The sequence below is a fragment of the Halichoerus grypus genome, chromosome 10, assembly GCF_964656455.1.
Source record: "Halichoerus grypus chromosome 10, mHalGry1.hap1.1, whole genome shotgun sequence".
NCBI lineage: Eukaryota > Metazoa > Chordata > Mammalia > Carnivora > Phocidae > Halichoerus > Halichoerus grypus.
The window spans coordinates 100,870,292-100,896,383 of record NC_135721.1 but is presented as its reverse complement, the minus strand read 5'-3'; the positions used below and the strand labels follow the sequence as shown (position 1 = coordinate 100,896,383).

General features: G+C 39.5%; 1 protein-coding gene across 4 annotated transcripts in view; it reads right to left on the bottom strand.

The window, feature by feature from the left end:
* Positions 1 to 3,946: 3,946 nt before the first annotated feature.
* Positions 3,947 to 26,092, bottom strand: part of TASP1 (taspase 1) — a 295,816-nt gene continuing 273,670 nt past the window's right edge. For all 4 annotated transcript variants that reach the window (XM_078056923.1, XM_078056926.1, XM_078056924.1 and 1 more), the window contains one exon: positions 3,947 to 4,961. In XM_078056923.1, the coding sequence (XP_077913049.1) occupies positions 4,869 to 4,961 (93 nt within the window). In that variant the 3' untranslated portion in view covers positions 3,947 to 4,868. The remainder of the gene's footprint in view (positions 4,962 to 26,092) is intronic.

The window sequence follows — 26,092 nt, the reverse complement described above, 5'->3', positions numbered from 1 at the left end:
GGCACAGAAAAACTGCCTGGTCACTTTGGTCAGCCTGTCGGTCTCCGATGATAGGCATCTGGACTAATAAACTTGAACCCAAATTAAGTGTTGGGGAAAAGCAGTGTATTCCTTAAGAATTCTTAATGCCCCATAGCAAATATTAATGTAAAAGGATTACTTTTATGGTGTCAGCCTCCCGCTCATTCACTCTCAACCTATATAGCCTACTGCATTTACCCACCCACATCTCCTTCCCCTGCTTAATCAGGATTTGGGAACGGTTTAGGATATAGCTAAAGTAAAACAAAGTAATCATATTCACGGGGGCTTATAGCTTCTGGGCTCAACCTTTCCTTGGGCTTGTGTTCCTGGGTTGGAGGAGTAGCTTCCATGCATAGTCCCCTTTTGGTTCTCCACACCACGACTCACCACTGGAACCTTAAGTTGGATGGGAGACTGGGCTTCGTGGCACAGAGGAATTCACAACGTTGAACAATTGTAGGGTTTATGTCAGAAAAAAAGTGGATGTGCTTGACTCAATAAACATTTTGTTTTCAGAAAAATGTTGGGAGGCATTTTTAAAAAAAATTAACCATAAAATTACATTGGTGATATCCAGGCTTGAGAAATGACATTCCAAAAGTGGGTGTCATATTGGTTGTTACAGTGTGGTCATCATGGAGATGTGTTCATGACGTGGGGACACTGGCTACCACTGTTTGGGTCTTTTCAAATCTCTTAAAGTCATCACACACCTTTGGCTATGGTTTCTTCCGAGTACCAGTAACACGATTCTAGATTCTTTCCCTTGAGGAGTTCCTCACTCCTTGATGGACTGCTGCTTTTCAGCTTGTTTTTCCCCACCTCCTTAAAAGTATGCGCCTGTCTCCAGCTGTCTGGTGCCTGCCATTACTGACCAAGCTGTGAACTTCCTTCCACTTCTGTGGCACATCCAGCCTTATCACTTGGACAATGTTCAATCAGATATGACGGATGAAGATGTTTCATCAGGAGCACAAGGCAGGAAGAGACTCCAGTGCAGGGCCCAAACAGACTGGTGAGTCCACCCTCTCAGCAGAAGAGGGTATAAAGGCCCATCAAGGCCTCCTGGCCAAGGAGAATGGAATGTTTCTTAGTTTCAAGTCCCCAAGAAGCAACCCTGGGACAAGGTGGCAAATGCAAGTAGTTCATCTGGGAGATGACCCCAGGACACACAAATAGGGGAGCAAAGAAGGGTACAGGGAAGGGAAGAAGGCCAACATGAGGTGTATTCGTAAGTCAACTACCACAGAGGGCAAGTGAAGCTTAATTTCTGTGGGAAATCTCAAAAATAGTGTGAAACATGTACCCCAGACTTATACCACCCAAGAAGCAAGGCAGTGAGTATATTTATACAACGTCTGTTCATCACTGGTTGAGAGCTGCTCTTGGGGCATGCTGATTCCCAGGCATTTCTGGCCTGCTGTGTGCAGGTGCAGCTTTCTATAGTTCCCGAACAAGTCCTCAGGCGTAGAGGTGCAGACGCAAGCCTCTAAATGTTGTCTGGGGCACTCTGAACTGGAGAATCAACGGGCAATGACAGTGGTCTGCTCCAGACCCTTGCTCAGCTGGCTTTCACTGGCAAATCAGACCTTGCCACGGTGCTCACTGTGTGGACCTGTGGCCGGAGAAAGCAGATGCTGACTGTACCGTTAGGACTGGGGATGGGTTTCTACAGAACTCTTAGGATAGAATATAGGTACTGAACAGCACTAGCTGAACCAATAATAAATGAGGTAATTCTTGTAAGCCTGGACATCCTTCTATGATATTCTTAAGTGAAAACAGCAGGTGATGTAAACCCATTTCGGTGTTAAAAACTTAGAAAATTCATGCATAAAAAGTCTATAAGGATACAAGATAAAGTGTTATTAACTGTTGTCTCTAGGGAAATGGGGTTATGAGTTAATCTTTGTTTTTGTTTTTTTTTCTTTCTGATGTTTTGTAACGAGCATGAATTGCTTTTATAATAACAATGACCAGATTTTTTTTTTTTTTAATGCCACAATAATACAATCTCAAGATTCAAGAATAATTTCAGGACTTTTCTAAATGTTCCCTTCTTCAAACCCTCCTTTCCTCCCTCCCCCCTCTTACCTGTGCTTCAAAACAGAATTACAACGCTGCTTATTTGCAGGTGACTGCAATGTACCATCACCACTCTCAAACATGGGACAAAGTGAGCAATTAGGCAAAAAAGACTTTTGAGCAGCCAAAGAGAAGTCCCCACAGCCGCAAGCTAAAAGTCATCCATTTTGCTCACAGACAAGTGCCACAGACTAGCATTTAGGACTTACTTACGCGTACTTTGTACACAGTTCTAACAGACACTGCTCTCAGACTTCACCTTCACAGTTCAAAGAAGCAGGGAAAAAGGGAGGAAGGGCCTGCCCTCATCAGACACACAGAAGGCAGTGAGAGGAGGCGGAGCTGCCAAGTGAGGAGGATGGGCCTAGACGAGGCCTTCGGGCCTCAGCACGGGCATGCGCGCTGCGGGTGCCATGCCTTCCATCTCCTCGCCACTTCCAGAAAACTCCCGTTTCCAAACCCAGAGCAGAATCACCGGGATGGCCTTAAGGAATCCAGACCAGGCTTACTTATACTCAAGAGAACCAAGCATCCAATGATCAGGGCTTGAAAAGAAGCAGAAGATAGGCATACAGTAAAGATCATCCATGTTAAAATACTGCTTCAGCATCTTGGTGATATAAGCCAGACTAGGGAATGAGGTTACTTTCTTATCTCTTTTGACCCTTTCTACTTTTGTGTGAAATGAGGTTGATTATCCTCTGGTTCCAGGATCTGCTCTTTAATATCTGATCTGATCACTAAGGAACTTATACCACCCATTATGTTTTTGCCTCCATGATTCTGAGTATCACTTTTTTTTTTTTTTTTTTTTTGCCTCCTGGTTTGACACTATTCCTTAAATTAAAAAAAAAAATAGGAATTGGAGAATAAAGTCTTAACAAACTGTTCTTGGAGGGGCTGTGTTCTTTTACACTGACCAGTTTTTAAACTCTTCATAAAAGGGGTTTTTAACAAGCCCAAACTTTTAAATATGAGTAGAATAAAGTCAAAACAAGATGAAAAGAAATGGCATTCCTGGTGAAGTAGGTCAGATGATTTTCAGACTCCAAAGTGTCCTGATAGTTTTATGTGATCCAGTCCAGTTCCTCAAAAAACCCTGCCAACAGGTAACAGGTCTTTGAAAGCTTTTGAAGCCAAAGGCTCCCCACCAGCCAGCCCATCGCTTACTAAGTTCTCAGCCTCATTAAGAATGAGAAACAGATACCACGGCACCAACCTGTCTACGGGAACACAGCGAGACAAATGTAATTGCCTGTACAAGGAATATAAATCAGCAACTCCCAAATCATTCATATTTACACTCACTCCATTTTGGTTGTCTTTCCTTTATAATTTGGCCATACATCGATGTCAAGTGTATAATTTCATCTGGGGCTTTATCAGTTACCGCCCAGAGCCATGATTATATGGTGCAGGGAACTTCCTCTCCCTGAGCAAGGCTATCTTTAGTATCTTCTTGATAGCCACTTCTTACACAAAAAATTAAAGAAAAGTCTTGGTTTCCTTATGTGGCTCCAGAATCACTAAATATAACATTTAGAAGCAATTTATCAACTGAAACCCTTGGGTTTTCAGCTGCCACTACAATTTTCCAAAGCAGAGTGTTCTTATTCCTTCCCTTTGTTATTTTTTTATCAACCTGCAATAAAAATTTTAGGGATCTTGATACTGACCATTCAATCATGAACAAAGTTCAACTTTCATCTTGTTAGTGTCCAGCCTAACTGCACAAAGACTGGTTTTGAACTAGCAGAATCATAGCAAAAAAGATAAAGGCATGATTTCTGGAAGAAGTAACTTTTTACAAAACAAAATAAAAAATGGCTCTCCAATCTAGGATTCAAAAGATAATTTATTAGTCTGAGAAGAGGAGTCACACACTATACCCAGTAATATGCTTCTTTTATTTTTGTGCCTTTATCTTAAAAATATATTTAAACAACAAACAAAGATAATATTGAATTTTCCCATAAATTTTGCTTTCTTATTTACAGTGTTACATTGTAAATAACATTCCATTATACACAAATTAAGGACTGTGCATTCCTGTATGTTCTCTTTACATATTCTCTCATTATATAGTACATATAGCTTGAAGATATGCAGTATTTAAGCTTAGAAAAGCTTGAGGAAAGAAGTACAAACTTTATCAATAAGACTATTATTTAAAAAGGTTCTGACCTTAATTCTCTGCTAGATTGTTTCACTGAAACCATTCTTTGTTAAAGAAAAATGCCCCATATGAGGGATGAGAATAACAGTTTAAGTTACCACAGGATCCACTTAAACTGGTTAACAAATAAAAACACTTTATCACTTAGTACTGTTATTAAATGGAGCACTACCACTGTCAAATCATTTAAACATGTAGATTTACTCTTCAGTTCAGACACATCACATCAACGACAGCTGGTACCTCTGTATGAAATCAAAAATGTTTCCTTTGCAACTTTAGGTTTCACTTGTAAACAGTAAAGCACACATTTTGTAAAGATGATTTAATCATTCCTGGTCATAAGTTACACAATAAGGAGCTCGTATTTCATCGAGAGAGAAGCAGGCACGCGCACACTCAGTCCCGCGCACCCGCCGAACACCCGCACGGCACTAAGCGCTAACTGCAGCAGCGAGCCGTGCACGAGGCTGCAAAGAGGAATTATAAAACGGCGAAGATAAAACATCCAACTTCAGTTAAAATCCCCGAAACGCTCAGGCTCTGAAATGCCTCTCGGACGCTTCATGCTCAGCCTGAAGGGTCAGTTCACCGGGCTCTCCAGGCGGCAAACCCCGCCTTCGATTGCCACGGACTGTCCCGCCACCGCACCGGGAGGGAGTCTTGAAATGTGAGTCTGCAGAGAGGGAGACAGGAGAGCGTTAGAAGTGCCAGCGGTGTCCTCCCATAAGCGACAAGGGCGGAGGAAATACCAGAATGCCACAGCCTCTCTTTGCTTCTCAGGATCTACAGACCCTGATGGTAACCTTTAAGTGCAGAGAGATCCTGTTTGGTCAAATCTTGCAGGGGATGTTTACTGAGCATCTACTATGTGCTAAGCACAGCACTGGCAATGGCAAGTACAGAATGAACAAGATAGCTAAGGCTCCTGAGAGCCCAGAACTTATAATTTAGTCATGAATTCAGAACAGTAATTAATTGTTTTAAGGCCAACTTTATCAAGCATATTCTAGTTCTCTGAAAACTAATAATTTATACACATTTTGTCTTCCAAAGCAACTGAGAATACCTGATTCACGTTTACATTTTATTCCCTAAGGGATTTGAATAGCTTGCAAAAATTCAGATAATTCAACAGCCTAAAAAGTGAGGCAATGAGACTGAAAGAAAAATAGAAGCTTACAAAATAAGGTAAAGACAGGCATGAGATTAACACACAAAATCTCGCCTGAGTTCTGTACCCATGCTAGAGGCAGCCTGCTGCCCCATCTCTCAGCTTCCTCATTCCATGACCAGAGAGTTGGTTCATGTGTGTCCAGGATCACAACAAACCAACTGCTCAGAAGGGAATAACAGTTCCTTGTACAAGGCCTGGGAACTCTCTCTCTTACGGGGCTTCATACACAGTAGGTACCACGTTTAGTGGGTGAGTGAAGACATCAGTTGTACCAAGAGGAATTTTGTAGGGCTGAGGGTTAACTTTACTCAAAGGACGCTGCCCTGATGGAAGATCGTAAAAGCTGTTCCATAAGGGGTCAGGATGATGTCAGCCAGGAATTCCTCTTTTTGATGATCCGGCTTAATCCTGGGATAGATAAATGTTGGGAGCTTCTAAGAAGAACAGAAGGACTGCATATCCCTTAGGTAATCCTCTCTAATTCTGCTACTCTAAACAAGTTTTTCCTAAGGACCAAACAGAAGTGAGTTCGAGCCCCGGGTGAGGCTGTTTGGACACAGCCAGCGAAGTGACCAAGCCTAGAGTGGGAATGATGTCCTCTCATGCAACCAAATATGAAACAAGCCTATGTTTTAGATGGAATGACAGCTAAGCTAACTGATTTGTAGTTGGAGGGTAGACAGTATTCTTGAATCTCACTGTGCAAGTCCTATTAGAGGAGCTAACGTAAGTCAACAATTTGGAAAGTTCTAGAGAATAGGAACTGTTCTCTAGGCACTGAGTTTTTCTGTGTGCAAGGCAGGAAGCAACCTGTAACCTACAAGGGTGAGGTCTGTTGCCTCAGGTAGAGAGCTGGGTGAGGTAGTCTCTGTGGTATCTCCTGGGACACAAGTATCAGTGAGTTCACTCACTAGGCTCATGCTTCTGGGAACCGTGTCCCAGAATCTGGGCTCATTATTACATCTGAGGGCCAAACTTGGATCTCACCATATGGATACACTGTACCTGAGGAGTCCATAGTGGGAAAGCTTGTGGCTCTATTGTTTCTTTATTCCTCATTTAACCTAGCAGGAGTTAGAACAGGGTGCTTTGTTTAATTCTGCTACCCAGCAGTCTTTGTCACACCAGGCACAAAAATCTCAATTCTCACAATTCTCAGGGTTCAATATTGATGGGGCTACTTTTATTCCTCCAGGAATTCCTTAACATGAGGTGAAAGAAAATTTTTTTCCCTAGGTATCATTCTTTTTTTTTTTTTTTTAAGGTTCTTCTAAACAAAACAAAACAAAACAAAACAAATCCCTGAAAGAGTAGAAGTCCCTTGGTCAATTTCATCCCTAATCTCACCCTTTCCAGTCATGAATACAGTCATGCAGCTATGACAGGGATCAAGAATGAGGCAGAACCCCAGTGGAAAACAGTATGGGGATTCCTCAAAGAATTAAACATAAAATTACCATATGATCCAACAATTCCACTTATGGATATATACCCCCAAACAAGTGAAAGCAGGGACCCAAGAGCTAAAAGGTGGAAACAACCCAAGAGTTCATAAACAAAATGTGACATATAGTATATACATGCAATGGACTATTATTCAGCCCTAAAAAGGAAGGAAGTTCTGACACATGCTACAACATGGATGAACTTTGAAGATATTATGCTAAGTGAAATAAACCAGATATAAGATAACAAATATTGTAAGATTCCACTTATATGAGACATCTATTAGTCATGTTCATAGAGACAGGAAATAGGATGGTGGTTGCCAAGGGTTGGGGGAGGGGGAATGGGCAGTCACTGTTTAGTGGGTACAAATTTTCAGTTTGAGAAGATGAAAAAGTTCTGGAGATGGATGGTAGTGACGGTTACACAACAACATGAATGTACTAAATGCCACTGAACTGTGCATTCAAAAATGGTGAAAATGGTAAATTTTGTTATGTATATTCTACCATAATAATAATAAAGAAAAGAATAAAGCAGAAATGACAATTTCCTACCTGGTCGAGAATAATATTCCACATGATAGCATTAAGAAAAGAGGCTAGCTAGGAATGAATCTACAGTGCAGACCCCCGTAGAAGAAGCATCAACACCATCAGGTTCTGTTCACAAATAGATTGGAATTCTCCAGTCAGGTCTGTTAAAATATCTGTCCCCTAAGAGAGAAGCTCACAGGAAAATCTGTCTTCATGTTTCCCAGAGATCCAGGGAGAGTCCAGTAGGACCTCCTGGCAGGCCTGGCCATCCAGGCATCAGAGAATAAATTAATTGTTTAAAGATCAAAGAGTGAACATATGTCCAAGCAGATGGCCTGCAACTTGACCAGGGGGATCCTGGTCTTAAAGAAACTGATTTCCTGCTGACCAAGTTAAAGACCAGAGCTAGAAGGAAGAAATTCTTGCCCTATGGACCAGAGGACTTGATAGCAATCCCTTGAGATTTACAAATACACAGAGGGCCAATTCAAACTTATCTCTGACACTGCCCCAATCAGGTTTATGATAGAAGAACATCTAAATAAACTGAGCTAAACTACAAAGCATCAAGGAGAGTTAGGAAGGAAAAGAAAAAGGATTGGAAAAGATGACAGTCGTCTTGAGACAATCTGTTAACAGTACATGGACAAAATGCTTCAAAAACACATTGAGGTTTGTATAAATTTTGCTGTTTACATAAAACAGAAATGCTCAACTAGACAAGCTAGTTAAGATTAACTTCTCAGGATTACCCCCTCCCCAAATCATCATCTAGTCAAGAGGGATTTTGTGATTATAAAACACATTGGTGTGATCTTGGTTTTGAGAGCAATAAAATGGTTAACAATCTGTCCGAATGACAGTACTTCCCCAGCTTCATCCATCAACATGATCTTCTGACTCATCAGAAAATAACTGCCCTTGGTCTGAAAACATTTGAGCCAAGATGTATTTGAAGCTTTCTGTGGAAATTTCAATGGAGCATCAAATCACATTATGAACAGTGGGAGCTGTTTAAGAGAATGTTTTATATGAGTATTCATCTTGAAATGCTCTTTTAGAGAAGTGGGTTGGAATTCCTCTTGTGGCTAAAAAGAGACCATTTTCTACAATGAACTTATATGTCAGCATTGAAAAGTGCAATAAAGTATTTTACATTGTCTAAGGACTGTGTAGACTCTCGGGTACCCTACAAGCATTAAGAATTTAACAAGGTGTCTTTAAAACCATTTAAATACCAATGTACTTTTATGAAAATTAAGAACTAATGATAAATAGCACATAAAAATCGTATATGAAAAAGCAGCAGATGAGTTCATTTTGGGTTGTTTTCCTCCACTTCTTGTTGCATGCTCTACTCATATACCTGTCTAACCATGATTCCATGTCTCCAATGTCCTTTTCTGGGTCTTTCTCAAGTAAAGACTTCCTTGACTGGATCCCCAACTCAATCTAGAAGCTCTTCTTCTAGCTCTTGTGGCACCCATCTGAGCATTTCTTGTCCTGTTATGTAACTGCCTTGGTTCTTGGTCTGCTTTGAATTTTTAGCTTCTGTAAGTGAAAGTCAATAGGAGGCAGGAGCTGGTCTTACACAGGCCTCTGTATTCCTTGCACCTGTCAAAGTGCTTGACCCAGAAGGCACACTCTGGAAATGCTTACTGAGTGAAGTGACTAAAATACACCCTCAAGGGGCTATACTTATGAATGCATAAAGAATCTCAAGTGTTTTAACTAGTATGACCAGCCAGTTTGATTAAAAAGTCAAACTAGTTTGTCATAGCAAATTCTTTAAAATAGATTTTTTTTTTTAGACTGACTAAACTTTTCCATTTTCCAAGTGATTGTGTTGTTAGAACAGAGATGGAGCTTTAGATTTCTCAGATGCTAACAGCTCCATACCAGTGGAACCCACTGGCTTTACACTTAAAATTCTCTGCTTTCTTGCTAATTCCCTGACCGACACACAAAGATCCTTGAGGTTAACATTCCTTGAAGAATTATCCACTTATAAATTAAACTAATTCAAAGCCAATATTCTTATGCCTATATCTTGTTACAAAATCAAACACTGTATAATAACAAATTTAGTCTAAGATTTTAAAATGAGAAAGTTAAAGAAAAAAATATAGAAATTATATAATCCCTTGATGTCTTAATCACAATCTAAGTAGTAGTTGGGACTTCCTATCATTCATATTCATGTCTTTAAATCTCTTAAGACCACCTTAGTGACTGTTCTTTTGTGGTTTCTAGGAAAATTCAAAGCACACGATTTAACTTTAAAAGTCTCAAAGCCTTTATTTAGCAGTTATATTTTAATCCATCTTTCCAGTCTTAGGAAAATTGTTGAGATCTACCACAAGAGTCAAGGGAAGAGACTCTTAAACAAGTTATTATCCTCCTTTGGTGGGATCAGGAAAATAAAATCTGGACAGACACGGTCCAAAAAAAGCCTTGGAAATATTTTATTCATTGGTTTCATAATTCTGAGGGTTTGGTTTTCTGTTTTTTAAAAATAGAGCTTGAAGCAAGATAGTACTGTCAAAGCAATACGGGCATTTACAAATAGAATAAATGACACGGAGAAAACATTACACACAGAGACACTTAAGAAACAGTATTTCAAAACACATAGGTATTTTCATCCACCAAAAGCTTAAAAAGTACATGTAATATATAACATATCATGTCCAATTCTGAAGTTAAGTCTACAGAGCCAGTTTATCATGATAGCTATGTGCATGGGTTACAGAATCAGAGCATCTTGGGTGCTGGGGCATTTCCTCTTCTTCCTGGACACACTGAGGGACGACATTTCCCAGCTTCCTTTCAGTTAGGTGTGGCTACGTGACTGAATCAGGCCAGTGGACTAGAGTGCTATGTGCCACTAACAGGCCTGGCAGAAAATCTTCTTATGCACCATTCTCCATACTCTTTCTCTGATGACCTTGAGGCCCACGTGCTATAAGGAGCCTGAAACTCTGGTTCACAACTTGGAGGAGAGCCTGCTACTAATCACAATCCCCAATTTGAATTTTATGGGAATAAGAAACATACTTCTTATTGTGTTTGAGCAACTATACATTTTGGGGTTTCCTTCTTAGAGCAGCTGGTGCTATCTTAACCAGTAATGGCTCAATACAGACCTCTGCACTTTCTAGCTGTGTAACCTCTGCTGGCTATGTAACTTCTCAGGGCCCCATCTCTAAAATGAATATAATAGTAGCATTTATGATCAGGTTGATAAGGACTACATGAGATATTGCATGCAATGAAAATATGTGTCAATTGATGTAAGATTATCATTATTCAAACAAACATGTAGCCATAGAATAAAACATCATACAGCAAAATCTCTATTGTAGATTACTGGATATCCAAGAATTGGAGAATTCAATTTTAAAAGTTTGATAGTCTGCAAAAATAGAATGAGGTATTTTGAAGAAAAATTAGCTGCATGCTAAAAGGTAAGGTTCAAGAAAATGGACATTTTTAGGTCAGTATTTTTGATGGTGCTATTTTGCTGCTACAGATAAAATAATTAACAATTGCTGAGTACTTAGTAACTGCTAAAGATTTGTATATATCTGCTTGCTATATTCTAAGTCTCAAAAACAGTGGACATATTTGGGTGCTACAGAGAAAACCAAAATGGTAGAATACTGGTGAAATGCCTTCTAAGAACATGTGGCATTGAGGGAAGACAAGTACAGCCATACAAAATGATTAGAAAACTATTAACAAAAGCACATAACCATGTACTAGAAGGGTAGAATACTCCAAAGTGTGTTTTCTAACACCAGTAAGCAATTAAGTCTATACTGCCAATATTGATCGGGGGTCCTACAGCTGAACTCAGTGCTGACACTGTTTACCAGGAGATAGTGTCCGATCCTATAGGTTAAGGGCTCAGTCCCACAAGCCTGTTCCTCCTTCCCAATCCAGACACCAATCGCAAATCCAGATTGATGGACCTACCCACAATAAATGGCAGGTTCCCACGACCTCTCTTCAAGTTTGCTAATTTGCTAGAGTGGCTCACAGAACTCAAGAAAACAGTTTACTTACTAAATTACTGGTTTATTGTAAAAGTATATAATTCAGGAGCAGCCAGATGGACGAGATGCATAGAGCAAGGCAGCTGGGAAGCAGCTCAGAGCTTCCATGCCTTCCCCAAACATGCCACTGTCCCGGCATCTCCATGTGTTCACCATCTCCATCTTACGGGTTTTTTCTGGAGGCTTTATTACATAGGCATGACTGACTAAATCACTGGCTATTAGTGACTGAGCTCAATCTTCAGCCCTTCACCTCTCCCTGGACATTGGGGGATCTGGCTGGAAGTTCCAACTCTTAATCACATGGTTGACTCCCCTGGCAACCAACACCCATCCTTAGGTTACCTTGGGGTTTTCCAAAAGTTGCCTCATTAACATAAGCTCAGGTGTGGTTGAAAGTGGCTTGTCATGAGTAACGAGACACCCATTTCACCTTTATGGATGTAACTCGATTTTAGGAACTGAAGACAAAAGACCAAATATTATAACAAAATATGATCCCACTGCTCTTAATGTTTACGATATTCCAAGGGTTTTGAAAGCTGTGAGTCAGGAACCATGAAGGAAGATCAAATATACATTTCTTATGATAAATCTCAGTATCACAGATACCCAACCATAAATGTCATAGGAAGTCATGAGTGAGAAAATGGATGTGGATCACAGAATTGAGGAAGACATTCCAGAGGCCCTGGCACTGGAAGGCAAGTAGAACAGGAGCGCAGAGGGACAGAAAAATGATATGTTGGACCTTAGTAAGGGAGAGCTGACAAGTTTATTTGGTTTGAGCCACACAGTTTTTCCAACTTTTAAAAATAGAAAATATTTTTAAATTCAGAAGTTGTATAAAAGCATCTTGATTTCTAGCTTCTCTTGAAAAATTTGGCAACCCTTGATTCCTTAACTGGGGTGAAGTAGTAGCTACCTTCTTAAAGTACATTTTTGGCAAGAATTTTCTACAGGTGGGGCTGTTCTTCCTGCAGAGTGTGTTCAGAAGGCACCCAATATCTAGTGATCCTCTTTCTGTGGGTTTGATCCACTGGGTTCAGGTAGTGGCAGCCTGATCCTTCCATAGGAAATTCCCCCAACCTTTTGCCCAACGGTTTTAGTGGCCACTGATAATCATTGCTTAGACCCCTTATTTCATGAGGGGGTTCCCAAAGGATGGTTTCCTGTCATTCTCACTACATTCTTCTATGAAGAACTTTCTCTCATCAACTTTTTGCTATTCTAAAACAAAGTTTATGTAAGAAAGGAAGGATAAATATTTGATTTTCCACAGCCTTTTCAGGGTGCAAATAATAAACTTCCAAAAGCAGCCAATCACTCCCCCCCAACATTTTTTGTGGTGTTAAGAAATCAGTTTGTTTTTTTTTAAGATTTTTTATTTATTTTTATTTGACACAGAGATAGTGAGAGAGAGAGCATAAATAAGCCGGGGGAGCGACAGGCAGGCAGAGGAAGAGGGAGAAGCAGGCTTCCTGCTGAGCAGGGAGCCCGATGTGGGGCTCGACCCCAGGACCCTGGGATCATGACCTGAGTCGAAGGCAGCCGCTTAACTGACTGAGCCACCCAGGCACCCCAAGAAATCAGTTTCGTTAGAAGAAAGATGGTAAGAGATTAAAGAGGGAACATGGCTGGTGGGGTAGGGATAGAAAGAGAAGGTACAGCATTTTACCTCTTCATTCCAGCTAAAGACCAATTCTTCTACATTTTATTAAAAAAAAGAGACAGAGAGAGAGACAGAAACAAAAGAATTATAAGAGCTACTTCCAAACTGCCAATGCAAAAGAAACCGCATATCTGGCTGGACTGGCTTGCTAGCTCTGTTCTGGATGACTTATCTGTACACTCATCTCTTTTAAGTCAAATACAGTACCTTATAGAATGAATTAGCTTCTTCTGGACTGACATAAAATAAGTGTTGCTGTCAGTTAATATTGTAAAGTTTGTTCAAGATCAATTTGACTATTTAGCAGAAAGTTCTTTCATCAAAGTGAACTGGGTGTTAAGATAGTATATGAGTCTGCTTAAGGCTTCCCTAACAAAATACCTCAGGCTGGGTGCCTTAAACAACATCAGCTTATTTCCTCACAGATCAAGATATCAATAGGTTTGGTTTTTCTGAGACCTCTCTCCTTGGCTTACAGGTGGTCTTTTCTCTATCACAGCATCCCTAGTGTCTCTTCCTCTTCTGATAAGGACCCTGAGTCCTACTGAATTAGGGTCACACCCTTATGTTCATTTACCTTAATCACCTCATTAAAGGCCCTACCTCCACATATAGTGACATTCAGGGTTAAGGCTTCAAGACATGAATTTGGGCGCTGGGGTGGGAACACAATTCAGTCCATAATAGGACTAGTCCATAATAGATACTGATCTTAAAATGATACGGAGTAAAATCCAACAATGCCCCATATGTTCTGGTCTCCATTAGTTCTCTGAGCTGAACTCCTCCTGCTCTCCCCACTTTGCTTGGTCCTCTCTCTCTCCACTTGCCTCCCTGCTGTTACGCAACCACACAGCACACCCCAACTTGAAGGCCATCATGAATGCTGTTCTCACTGCACAGAAAGCTCTTCCACCCAATGTCCCTGTGGCTCGCTTGCTCAACCCTGCCAGATCTGTACTCCAAAGCCGCCTATTCAGGAAGGGTTACACCGGCCCCTGGCCCTGAATCTCACTACATCACCCTCCCTGTTTCAAGGGTTCCTATGTCCTTACTACTATCTAACCAGCCATTTACTTTGCTCCTTTAACTTATTCATTGCTTGTCTCCCCCACTGGGACATAAACTCCATGAGGGCAGGGAGTTTATCTCCTTGTTCATTGCTTTTTCCTTAGTTCCTAAAGGATACTCTGGTATATGGGAGAGGTTCAGTATATTTGGTAAATGAATAAAGGCCTTTTTTTTTTTTTTAATGAGGGTTGGGAAACAAGAGTACAAACTGCAAATTAGACATTTTATATTTCTTAATTTTATATTTTATAGTTTTTAATTATAGTTTGTTATAAATTTTTAATGATATTTATGGAAATGAAACAATCAAAATGATATTGAAGTTGTGGACCTTAAAAAAGTCTGAAAATAAAAGCCTGCAGATTTCCCAAGACTGACACAGTATGGTCCAACAGATTCTGTTCATTCATTTATACCAGAATTGCATTGTCAGCACACATATCCTCTTCTTTTAGAGAGAGATGAACACAGACATCAGCTACCTAAACAGTGGTCAAGTGGGGGCTGTGTGCCTTGTGTGTCTCTTATGTTAGGCCACATTAATAACATTTTGATGAAGTCAGAATGAGGAGGAATATGGAAAACACTACGGCAACCTTGTTTGCATGAGCATTTTCCCTTCTGGAAAGCAGGACTCTAGCCTAGTGAGACATCAGTGCCTCCTGCTCAATCTTTACCAGGAGCATTTGAGGAGACAGATAGTCTTTTTCCCTACCATTTTCCTTTCTCCTGTTAATTCTGACTTACTTTTCAAACTGTTGAGTCCTCGGTAATATATTTTTCCATCTACTAATGGTGTCACATGAACTTTCTTAATATACTATGGAATAATGTGTGTATTTCATAGAATAAAGACCCATTTAGCTACAGGCTAGGTTTGTCTTCTTTATCACTGTGCTACTCAGGGCATGGAAATTTAGTACTGTGAGGTGGCTCTGTTGGCTGAATATATCTTATGTCCTTACATAAGGACATTCTTACCTGATGTGATAATAGTCACTCTGTGCTTTCTTTTACTGGCACAAATGTGATAGACCTTAAATGACCGATTCCAGGGAGAAGGGCAGGGGAGGTGTGTCTGGTTGGCTTTTATTGCTTTGTGTCTATTATGGGCATTTCTCCCCGCTTAATGAGTGAGTCAGGAGACACCACCACCCCCATCCTTTTCCCAGAAGTTCCCTGCCCACTGCTTTCAAGAGCTGTCTTTCAAGGAGATATAACTTGCGAATAAGTATATTCTGAGCATTCTTTGTGTGTGGCATTAAACCTCGGAATGTAGTTTACTGTTCCAAAAATAGTTTGGTCTTTAGATTTCATCCTTAAAGCAGATGTCCTCAAGTAGTTGATGGTGTCACATGAACCTGCTTAATACAGTCCAGAATAACGTTTATATTTTATAGAGCAAAAACCGATTTACCTATAGGTCATAAGATCTGCTGCTCACTTCCTAAGCCTCTGTGATAGTGGGAAAGTCAGTGAAGTCTCTGAGTTATAAAATGAGGACTTTGGGTTAGATTATCTCTAGAATAGCCCCTCAAGTTTTTTTTTTTTTTTTTAAATTTTATTTTGTTATGTTAGTCGCCATACAATACATCATTAGTTTTTGATGTGGTGATCCACGATTCATTGTTTTCGTATAACACCCAGTGCTCCATGCAGTACATGCCCTCCTTAATACCCATCACCAGGCTAATCCATCCCCCCACCCCACCCCCTCTAAAACCCTCAGTTTGTTTCTCAGAGTCCATAGTCTCTCATGGTTTGTCTCTCCCTCCGATTTCCCCCCCTTCATTTTTCCCTTCCTTCTCCTAATGTCCTCCATGCTATTCCTTATGTTCCACAGATAAGTGAAACCATATGATAATTGACTTTCTCTGCTTGACTTATTTGACTTAGCATAATCTCCTCCAGTCCCATCCATGTTGATGTAAAAGTTGGGTATTCATCCTTTCTTATGGCTGAGTAATATTCCATTGTATATATGGACCACATCTTCTTTATCCATTTGTTTGTTGAAGGGCATCTCGGCTCTTTCCACAGTTTGGCTATTGTGGACATTGCTGCTATGACCATTGGGGTGCATATGACCCTTCTTTTCACTACATCTGTGTCTTTGGGGTAAATACCCAGTAGTGCAATTGCTGGGTCATAGGGTAGCTCTATTTTTAATTTTTTGAGGAACCTCCACACTGTTTGCATTCCCACCAACAGTGTAAGAGGGTTCCCCTTTCTCCACAACCTCTCCAACATTTGTTGTTTCTTGCCCTGTCAATTTTTGCCATTCTAACTGGTGTAAGGTGGTATCTCAATGTGGTTTTAATTTGAATTCCCCTGATGGCTAATGATGATGATGAACATTTTTTATATGTCTGTTAGCCATTTGTATGTCTTCTTCAGAGAAGTGTCTGTTCATGTCTTCTGTCCATTTTTTGACTTGATTATTTGCAAATCAATCAATGTGATAGAACACATTAATAAGAGGAGAGAGATGAACCATATGGTCCTCTCAATTGATGCAGAAAAAGCACTTGACAAAATACAGCATCCTTTCCTGATTAAAACTCTTCAGAGTATAGGGAATGTCCCTCTGGAACATTCCTCAAGTTCATAAAATCCATCTATGAAAAACCCACAGTGAATATCATCCTCATGGGGAAAAGCTGAGAGCCTTTCCCTTAAGATCAGGAACACGTCAAGGATGCCCACTCTCGCCACTACGGTTCAACATAGTACTAGAAGTCCTAGCAACAGCAATCAGACAACAAAAAGAAATAAAAGGTATTCAAATTGGCAAAGAAGAAGTCAAACTCTCTCTTTTCGCAGATGACATGATACTTTATGTGGAAAACCCAAAAGACTCCACCCCCAAATTACTAGAACTCATACAGCAATTCAGTAACGTGGCAGGATACAAAATCAATGCACAGAAATCAGATGCTTTCTTATACCCTAACAATGCATCTGTAGAAAGAGAAATGAGAGAAACGATTCCATTTACAATAGCACCAAAAACCATAAGATACCTCGGAATAAACCTAACCAAAGAGGTAAAGGATCTATACTCTAGGAACTACAGAACACTCATGAAAGAAATTGAAGAAGACAAGAAAAGATGGGAAAACATTCCATGCTCATGGATCGGAAGAATAAACGTTAAAATGTCTATGCTACCCAGAGCAGTCTATACCTTCAATGCCATCCCGATCAAAATTCCAATGACATTTTTCAAAGTGTTGGGACAAACAATCTTAAAATTTGTATGGAATCAGAAAAGACCCCGAATCGCCAAGGAAATGTTGAAAAAGAAAAACAAAGCTGGGGGCATCACGTTGCCCGATTTCAAGCTATATTACAAAGCAGTGATCACCAACACAGCATGGTACTGGCACAAAAACAGACATATAGACCAACGGAACAGAATAGTGAGCCCAGAAATGGACCCTCAACTCTATGGTCAAATAATCTTTGACAAAGCAGGAAAAAATATGCAATGGAAAAAAGACAGTCTCTTCAATAAATGGTGCTGGGAAAATTGGACAGCCACATGCAGAAGAATGAAACTCAACCATTCTCTAACACCATTCACAAAGATAAACTCAAAGTGGATGAAAGACCTCAATGTGAAACAGGAATCCATCAAAATCCTAGAGGAGAACATAGGCAATAACCTCTTCAACATTGGCCACAGCAACTTCTTTCAAGATACATCTCCAAAAGCTAGTGAAACAAAAGCAAAAATGAACTTTTGGCACTTCATCAAGATAAAAAGCTTTTGCACAGCAAAGGAAACAGTCAAGAAAACAAGGAGGCAACCCACAGAATGGGAGAAGATATTTGCAAATGACACTACAGATAAAGGGCTGGTATCCAAGATCTATAAAGAACTTCTCAAACTCAACACCCAAATAGCCCCTCAAGTTTTAACATTCTCTGACGCTGACTTCATTTAGCTTGTGTATACATTGTTAATGAATCCAAAAACAAGTGTTTTACTTCTATTCCATCATTGTCTTGCACTAAAAGTAATAAATAGGCCAGAGCAATTTCAAGATCTAATTCCTAAGTTCAAGCTAACAAATCAGAAATATCAACAGTATGAGGAATGAATGCCATATGTTAGTCATTTTACTGTATGTCACCCTACCTAGTTTTCCACATTTAAAACAAGGATACCATAAAAGATCCAATGGTGAATGTGGACAAAACAAAAACAGCATTATAGTGAATTTCATTGTTAGTACTGAAACAAGGCTACAAAGAAGAAAAATTTCTATTGTTCTCACATATAAATATCATGTCCAAGGAGCCTTAAAATGCTGTCTGATGAGAACAGCATGTTGTTCCAGTCTCAAGGCAACTTTTGTTACTTCTTTTACCATGCAGAGGACACCACACTTGACAGGCAACATCAGACAAGACTGCCCTCCTATTTTTAACTTAAAAGCCCTGTGAAGGCATCCACATAAACATAGCAGGTCCCACAGTACCTATTTATCATCACTCACATGGAGAATTATCATGAGTATTCTATTTTGCTAAAGGTGATAAAAGCTCTCCACTATTTAGCAAATATTTATTCTGCGCTTATTATGAGAGAACAGAAGAATGAAACACACATGGATCTTGCTCTGAAGGCAATTATGTCTTTGTAGGATGCAGAAACTAGTTCTTTGTGACCCTAGTTCCTTATGATATCTTAATAAAAATACCAAGTCCCTATATTTACATAATACTTTAATTTCCATAGTGCTTTTGCATCCAGATGTATACTATACCTATATTTCAGTTGAAAAAAAGCAAGGCCCAGAATGGTTATGTGGTCTGTTACTGTCACAGAGGAAGTGGAAAAACTGAGACTTGAATGAAAGCTTGTGGACTCCAAATTTAGGGTTCTCTTTATTCCCACAAAGCCTTACCATGAAGGATTCTAAATCTAGCTCTGTTAAGAGACACACCTCTCACGGCAGGAGGCTTATGACTGTATAGTCTCCCAGGGTGACATAGCATTTGCTCAGAAAAGTTATTGCCACAAATTTTACCAACATGTTTTAGGATGATTCTGGGATTCAGAGAACTAGGTCTGAGCCTTAACTCTGCTGCTGACAAACTAGATAAGTCTCAGGACTGAGAGGTCACTGGCTCTCTGGGCTTCAGCCTCTTTGTCAGTAAAGATGAAAAATTTAATTCAATTATATTCAGGGTTCTTTCTGATTCTAACATTCTACATAGTTTTGTATTAGGAAGGCCCTCTAAATGTTTGAATAAGTATTTTTCCAAAAAATCCATGTCTAAATTTTCCTAAAATTTAGGTTACAGATTTTTTAATAGCTCCTCTAAGAACTAATTAAAATCCCAATTGGTCCTGGGACTTTGTATCACCTTCTCCTTAGACCCAGCCTAATATTGAGAGGTGTTCTTAGAGGGTAGTTTTATGACTACCTACTGAGACCCACTACATCAGAGTATCTGAGGTTGGGGCCCAGGAGGCTAGATTTTCACCCCACCCCTATCTCTGCAGGAGCAAAACCTGTCCCTAAGCTACCTCTTGGATAGTAGGTGGTCAGGCAGGAAGAAAGGTCAGTGGATAAGTCATGCAGACTAAATGTAACTACATATCTGATACCATAATGTTAATGCATACCTACCTCAGGTTGTAGAGGCCTTTCATACTCTCTACTCTGATTTTTATTTTTATTTATTTATTTATTATTATTTTTTAAAATTTTATTATGTTATGTTAGTCACCATACAATACATCATTGGTTTTTGATGTGGTGATCCACGATCCATTGTTTTCGTATAACACCCAGTGCTCCATGCACTACGTGCCCTCCTTAATACCCATCACTGGGCTAACCCATCCCCCCTCCCCCCTCCCCTCTAAAACCCTGTTTGTTTCTCAGAGTCCATAGTCTCTCATGGTTCATCTCTCCCTCCAATTCCCCCTGCCCATTTTTCCCTTCCTTCTCCTAATGTCCACTCTGATTTTTAAAATTTTCTTTACTCTTCTTTATCAAATGTTTTAAGAGGAACATGTACTATTTTTATATTAAAAACTGATTTTAAAAGAATAAATTAGTATGTGCCATTCCATGTATTCCACATAATCACAATTGTGTGTAAAAAAAAAAAAAAAAATCACAGTTGCAAAAACAGAAGGAAATGTACCAAAATGTTAACAGCAGTTAATGTGGGGTAGCTTGCTGCATTCCAGAAGGATTCACTCAGGGCCAGGGCTGAATTTTTTTTTCTTCCCATTATTTTCCTGTACCTTCTTAATTATGTAGTATGGTGATTTAGTGAGTGTCCAATGCAGCAACACAATCTATAAATTAATCCATGTCCTTTTATTAGTGTTCTAGATTCATTTTGGAAGGTGGGACTGTGTCCCCACTCTATTTCCTAGCATTGCTGAAAAGGAATGAATGAAATAACTGTAATGTCCACACAGGACCCAGCAATGGCACCCGGATGAACCGATCACTCCGTTCTCCTCGGAACACCTTTTTCCCTTGGCTTTAGGACACCATTTCACCTGGTTCTCCTCAACCTCTACAGCCACAACTTTTCAGTCTCCCTGGCAGGTTCCTTCTCCTGTCACCAACTTATACACACAGAGTTCCCCGGAGTTAGGCCTCCTTTCTTCTGTCTGTGTTCACTCCCTTGGTAATCTCAACTGGTCTTAGAGTTTTAAAAAAGCATTCATATGCTGAGACTCGCAAATATACATCTCCAGCCTAGGCCTCGCCAGACGACTAAGTGGCTAGAAGATTGGTTCTGGAGTTCAGACTGTCCAGCCTGAATCTTAGCTCTACCTCTTTGTAGCTGTGTGACCTTAGGTACATAACATGGTGTCTCAGATATTTCTTCTCTGAGGGGCTAATGGTGGCATGAGGTGCTGAGCTAAGAGGAGAGGATCTAGCTGAGTCCTGCAGGCCCAGGTGTAAGGGGTTTACCTTCAATTCTGTAGGGGGAGGCTCTGGGCCACCAATTCCTTGGTAAAGACAGCCCAGTGGCCTCTTCTTAGAGAACCTGGTACAGAAGTCTAAACATCCTGATGATTTATACTGGGTGAAAATCCAAAATGTCAGTTACAATCTTCTGCTTGGTAAGCTGCCAGATAACATAGATTTTTACCATCACTTGAAAAGAGCATCTTGCATTTGAAAAGAAATGAAAGGCTAATGTTTAAACTATTATAAAGAGTGAAATTACCATTTGTGTAATGGACTATTTCCTGAGAATATCAGTTGATCTGTCAGTGAGGAATTTGGGAGGGGTAAAAATGAAAACCACTAACAAACCCTTTGAAGAAAGTTCTCCTTGTCAAAACCATCTGCTTCCTGACTTCTTATTGATCTGACCCATGAAATGCCAAAGAACTAACTGCTAAGGCATTGAGACCTAGACAGCAGTATGTCCCAAGCTGAACTCCTGCTGCATCCTGGGAAATGCTCTCTGAAAAAAAGGTGCACAGTTAAATGTCAGGGAAATGGTATAAACTTATTACTCAACCCAGCCCACTCTTCTTAGAGCAAGATAGGCATGTGAGCACTTAATGGTTTAGACATCCTTCTAAGGGGGAGCAAAATACATGACCCCAAAATATGCCACTTCGGCATGTGGATTATTTTGAGCTGAGGGCAATTGAGACCCAGCAGAATCAAGAAAATTTTGAGACCTTTAACCACTCAAAAGAACTTAGATAGGAGGCCTGGCCAGAAAGAGAGCCATTACCGGGGATAATTTTGTATCTGAAAGGCCTATCTATAGGGCAGGGCAAACATCTAATTACCAAACATCTGCTCTTCTTACTGTGAATTACCCTCCTCCCCTTGCAATTCCCAGGCCCCTATTCCATTCCTTAGCTCAGGATGGCATACAAGCCTCAACTGACTCACTTGTCCTTGTGTCTCAGTGGTTTATAGGACTCCTATATGTACATAATTAAATTTGCTTTTCTCCTGTTAATCTGTTTTATGTCAATTTAATTAACAGACCTGCTAAAAGAACCTAGAAGGACAGAGAAAAAATTTTCCTCCCCTACATTTCAATAAAGAATTCTGTGTGACTTTTTAAGCCAACTCATCCCAAATGTTAATGCCTTCCTTTAATTCCAGCCACATTCAAACTACTATAAAGAGTGTCCTCTTATTTTACTTTAATGCTGAAGCCTCAGCTCCTTTTGCTGGTTCTTCCTCACCGCACTAACAACTAAATGTTGGGGAACTTCACGGCTCAATAGTTAGACAACTTTTCCTCTGCTCATTTTATAGAAATGTATCTGTGAAATGTTTTGGACATAAGTGAAGCATCTGATTGCACTGGAGAAAGAGGAAAGAATAATAACTCTCCAGACCTACTCCTCTAACAGTTACCATTCCATTTCTTTACTTCCATTTACAGCAAAGTTCCTCAAAAGACTTGTCTGTACTTGTTACCTCAATGTTTTTTCCTTCTGTTCTCTCTGTAAATGCTCTACAATCAAGTTTTTGCTTTGGCCACTCCAGTGAAACAGTTCTTACCAAGGTAAGCAATGCCTTCCAATCCTAAATCCAATGTTCTGTCCTCAGACCTAATTTCATGGTACTAGACTACTGCATCTGATAAAATTGGTCACCCTCTTCTCTTTGAAATACTTTCTTTCCTTGATTTCTAAAACACGACATTCATGTTGTTCTCCACCAACCTCTATGGCCACTTCACAGTCTTCTTTGCTGGCTCCTCATTTCCCAAACTTGTAAACACGAGAGATCCTCAGGACTCTTTTCTCCTGTCTGTGTTCACTCATTTGGTGATCTCATTCAGCCTTCTAGTTTTAAAAAGCATTTATATGCTGAGATCCCAAGTATGCATCTCTAGCTTAGTCCTCTCTCCTGACATATACATCCAACTATCTACTGGGCATCTCCATTCAATGCTTTACAGGCATCTCAATATTAACATACCCCAATTGAGCTCTTTCTACGTCTCCTCATTCTTCTCAAGCCTAGTAAATGGCAACTCCACTTTTCCAACTGTTCAGGCCAAACTCTTAGAAGTCATCATTGCCTTCCCTATTCCCCTCATCCATCAGCAATCCATCAGCAAATCCCATTGGTTCTACCTTAAAACACAAAGAAGCAACTGATTCTCACCATCTGCAGAGCTAACACTCTAGCCAAGTCATTACTGTCATTTATATGAGTGGCAACAACCTTTCACTCAGTCTCCCCTTCATAGCTGGAGTCACTTATTATAATGTTAAGTCAGATCATGTCACAAATGGGTTAGTGAGTGACATTATGCTAGTGAGTTTCCAATGGCTCCCATCTCAGAAAAAAGCCCAAATCCTGACAATGACCAATATGAACTTACACTATCTGGTCCCTCACTGCATACTGACCCACTAAAACTGGCCTTCTCACTGACCCTCTAACATACTAAGAATACTCCTACTTGAGGGCCTTTGTACTTGCTGTTCTCTATGCCTGGAATGTTCTTGCCTTGCTCCCATAAATCTTCCAAGACTTCACTCAAATGTCACCTCCTCAGTGAGACCTACCTAACATCGGAACCTTCGTACTTCCTTAAATCCCTCCCAGCTTCATGTCTCTTTTTAGCACTTACCACAAATATAGTATATGCCTTACTTATCTAGTATATGCCTTACTTATCTTGTTTATTATTTCCCCCACTAGCATGTAAGCCCACAAGTACAGGGATTCTTGGCTTCTTTGCTTATTCTTATATCCCTAGGGAAGTACCTGAATATAAAGGGTACTCCATACTATTTGTTTAATAAATACTTCATTTTAAAAGATGAAGTTTCTTTGTTTTATCAAAACTCTATTCTTAGTTAAACTGAGTTTTTTAAATAGCTAAAATCTCAAAGTCAAAGAATTAGGGCTTCCTTCCTAGTCAATCATTGTTAGTCACTATAATAAATCCTTGAGTAGCTCTAAAACTGGTTAACTGAGGTTAAGAAAAATATATTTTTGTCATCTTTGATGATGAAGATCTTCTAAATTGTACTTATTTCTTTTTTTGTACCAAATATGGTTACTGAACAAAAACATTGAAAAAAAAACATAAGCAAAAGTGCTAGATTCAGGAACTTGTTGTATCTAAGAGGATTCATATTATAGACTGGGTCTTCCTATCTAACCATATGGCATTGGAAACGTAGAAATTTCGATGAAAGTATGTTCTATTAAGGGATTATTGGGACTTACTACTAACTGCCTATTAAGAGCTTGTTTTGCCAAGATCTTCCATTTTTATCCTTAAAATACACATTATAAACATTTCTAATGGAGCAGTGTAGTTGGCAGTTCTAACTATTCAAAATTTTACCATACTATCCATAGAACTATCAGTGGAAGAAATCAGGGGGTTATTTGGTTTTTCATCTGTTACAGGAGAGACATTTAAAACAATATTAATTTTCTATTTCAAGTGAAGAAAAAGCTGTTTCCAAGTACTTTGAGCATCTCCTAATGGCAAATTGTTAATATAATCTTCATCCTAAATTAAGTTTCTTTTTACCCCTTCAACACTACAGCAGACAGTGTAGGCCAAACATGTATAGCACAGTGATAACAGCTCAAGAGCATAAAAGTCCATCATCAGTACCTACCACTTACTGCATCCAGAAGTATTTGAAAGGAATGTAAACAGAGAGAATAGCTCAACCATATCCAAATGTCTCAATTAGTTATTACCAAAATGTTAAGTTTTCACCAATTTACAGCACTGCTTTACTTATAGGACATAAAAGTCATACATTGCAACTATCATAAAAGAATTTTAATCCTAGGATTACATAGATTGGACACCCCAAGATAAAGGTTTTAAAAAGACAGAAACTATATTTTATGAATGCATGGTATTGAAATGAAAATGTATTCTAGCAGATAGACTTTGCTTAGGGTTCAAAAGCTACAACATGGATCAATCTCAAACACCTGTGAGTGAAGCAGGCCAGGTGGAGGACTGCCAAAGTGGAGTGGCAGGCCCCACCAATAGGGTGGCTACCAGTGTTGTCAAATCTGCTCTTAGAGGATAAAACAAATCAGAAGGGGGAAAAAATCATATTTTTATGTAATATTTAAAATGTTTAAATCCTGTACAAAAATGTTATGTGAAATTTGTATTTTGTGTAAATTAAATTTTTTACGTAAAAATTTCAATTTTTTAAAAAAGCTGATCTGCTGATGAATCCAGCTTTTAATCTCAAATCTGAGGTTACTGGGAAGGAGAGACAGTGGGGACAAAATGTATCCAAACAACAGTCTAGGCTCAAAGTTCTACCCTAAGCCTTGACATGGAATCACTCACTAAAGATGCAACTATGGAAAGTCTATACATGCTAAGTCTTGGGTGGTCATCAGCACCTCCCATATACTATATGCTTGGGAGATCCAGCTCCTGTCACTCACCAATTTAATGAAATAATGTAATGAAAGTTCTTATACAATCAATGGGTGATACTGAATATTTATAATCATAGAAACCAATACTTTGTTTTGAGTTGGGAAGTTAACATGAAATAAGAATGATGCCTCAAGACACAAGAAAAATCTCAAATAAACAATCTAACTCTAACACCTAAAGGAACTAGAAAAAGAAGAACAAACAAGGCCCAAAGTTAGTAAAAAGAGGGAAATAATAAAGATCAGAGCAGAAATAAATAAAACAAAGACAAAAAAGAAAAAAAAAGAAAACATCAATGAGAACAAGAGCTGGTTCTTTGAAAAGATAAACAAAATTGATAAACCTTTAGCCAGACTCACCAAAAAGAGAGGGAGAGAACTCTCAAATAAGAAAATCAGAAAAGGAGACGTTATGGCTAATACCACACAAATA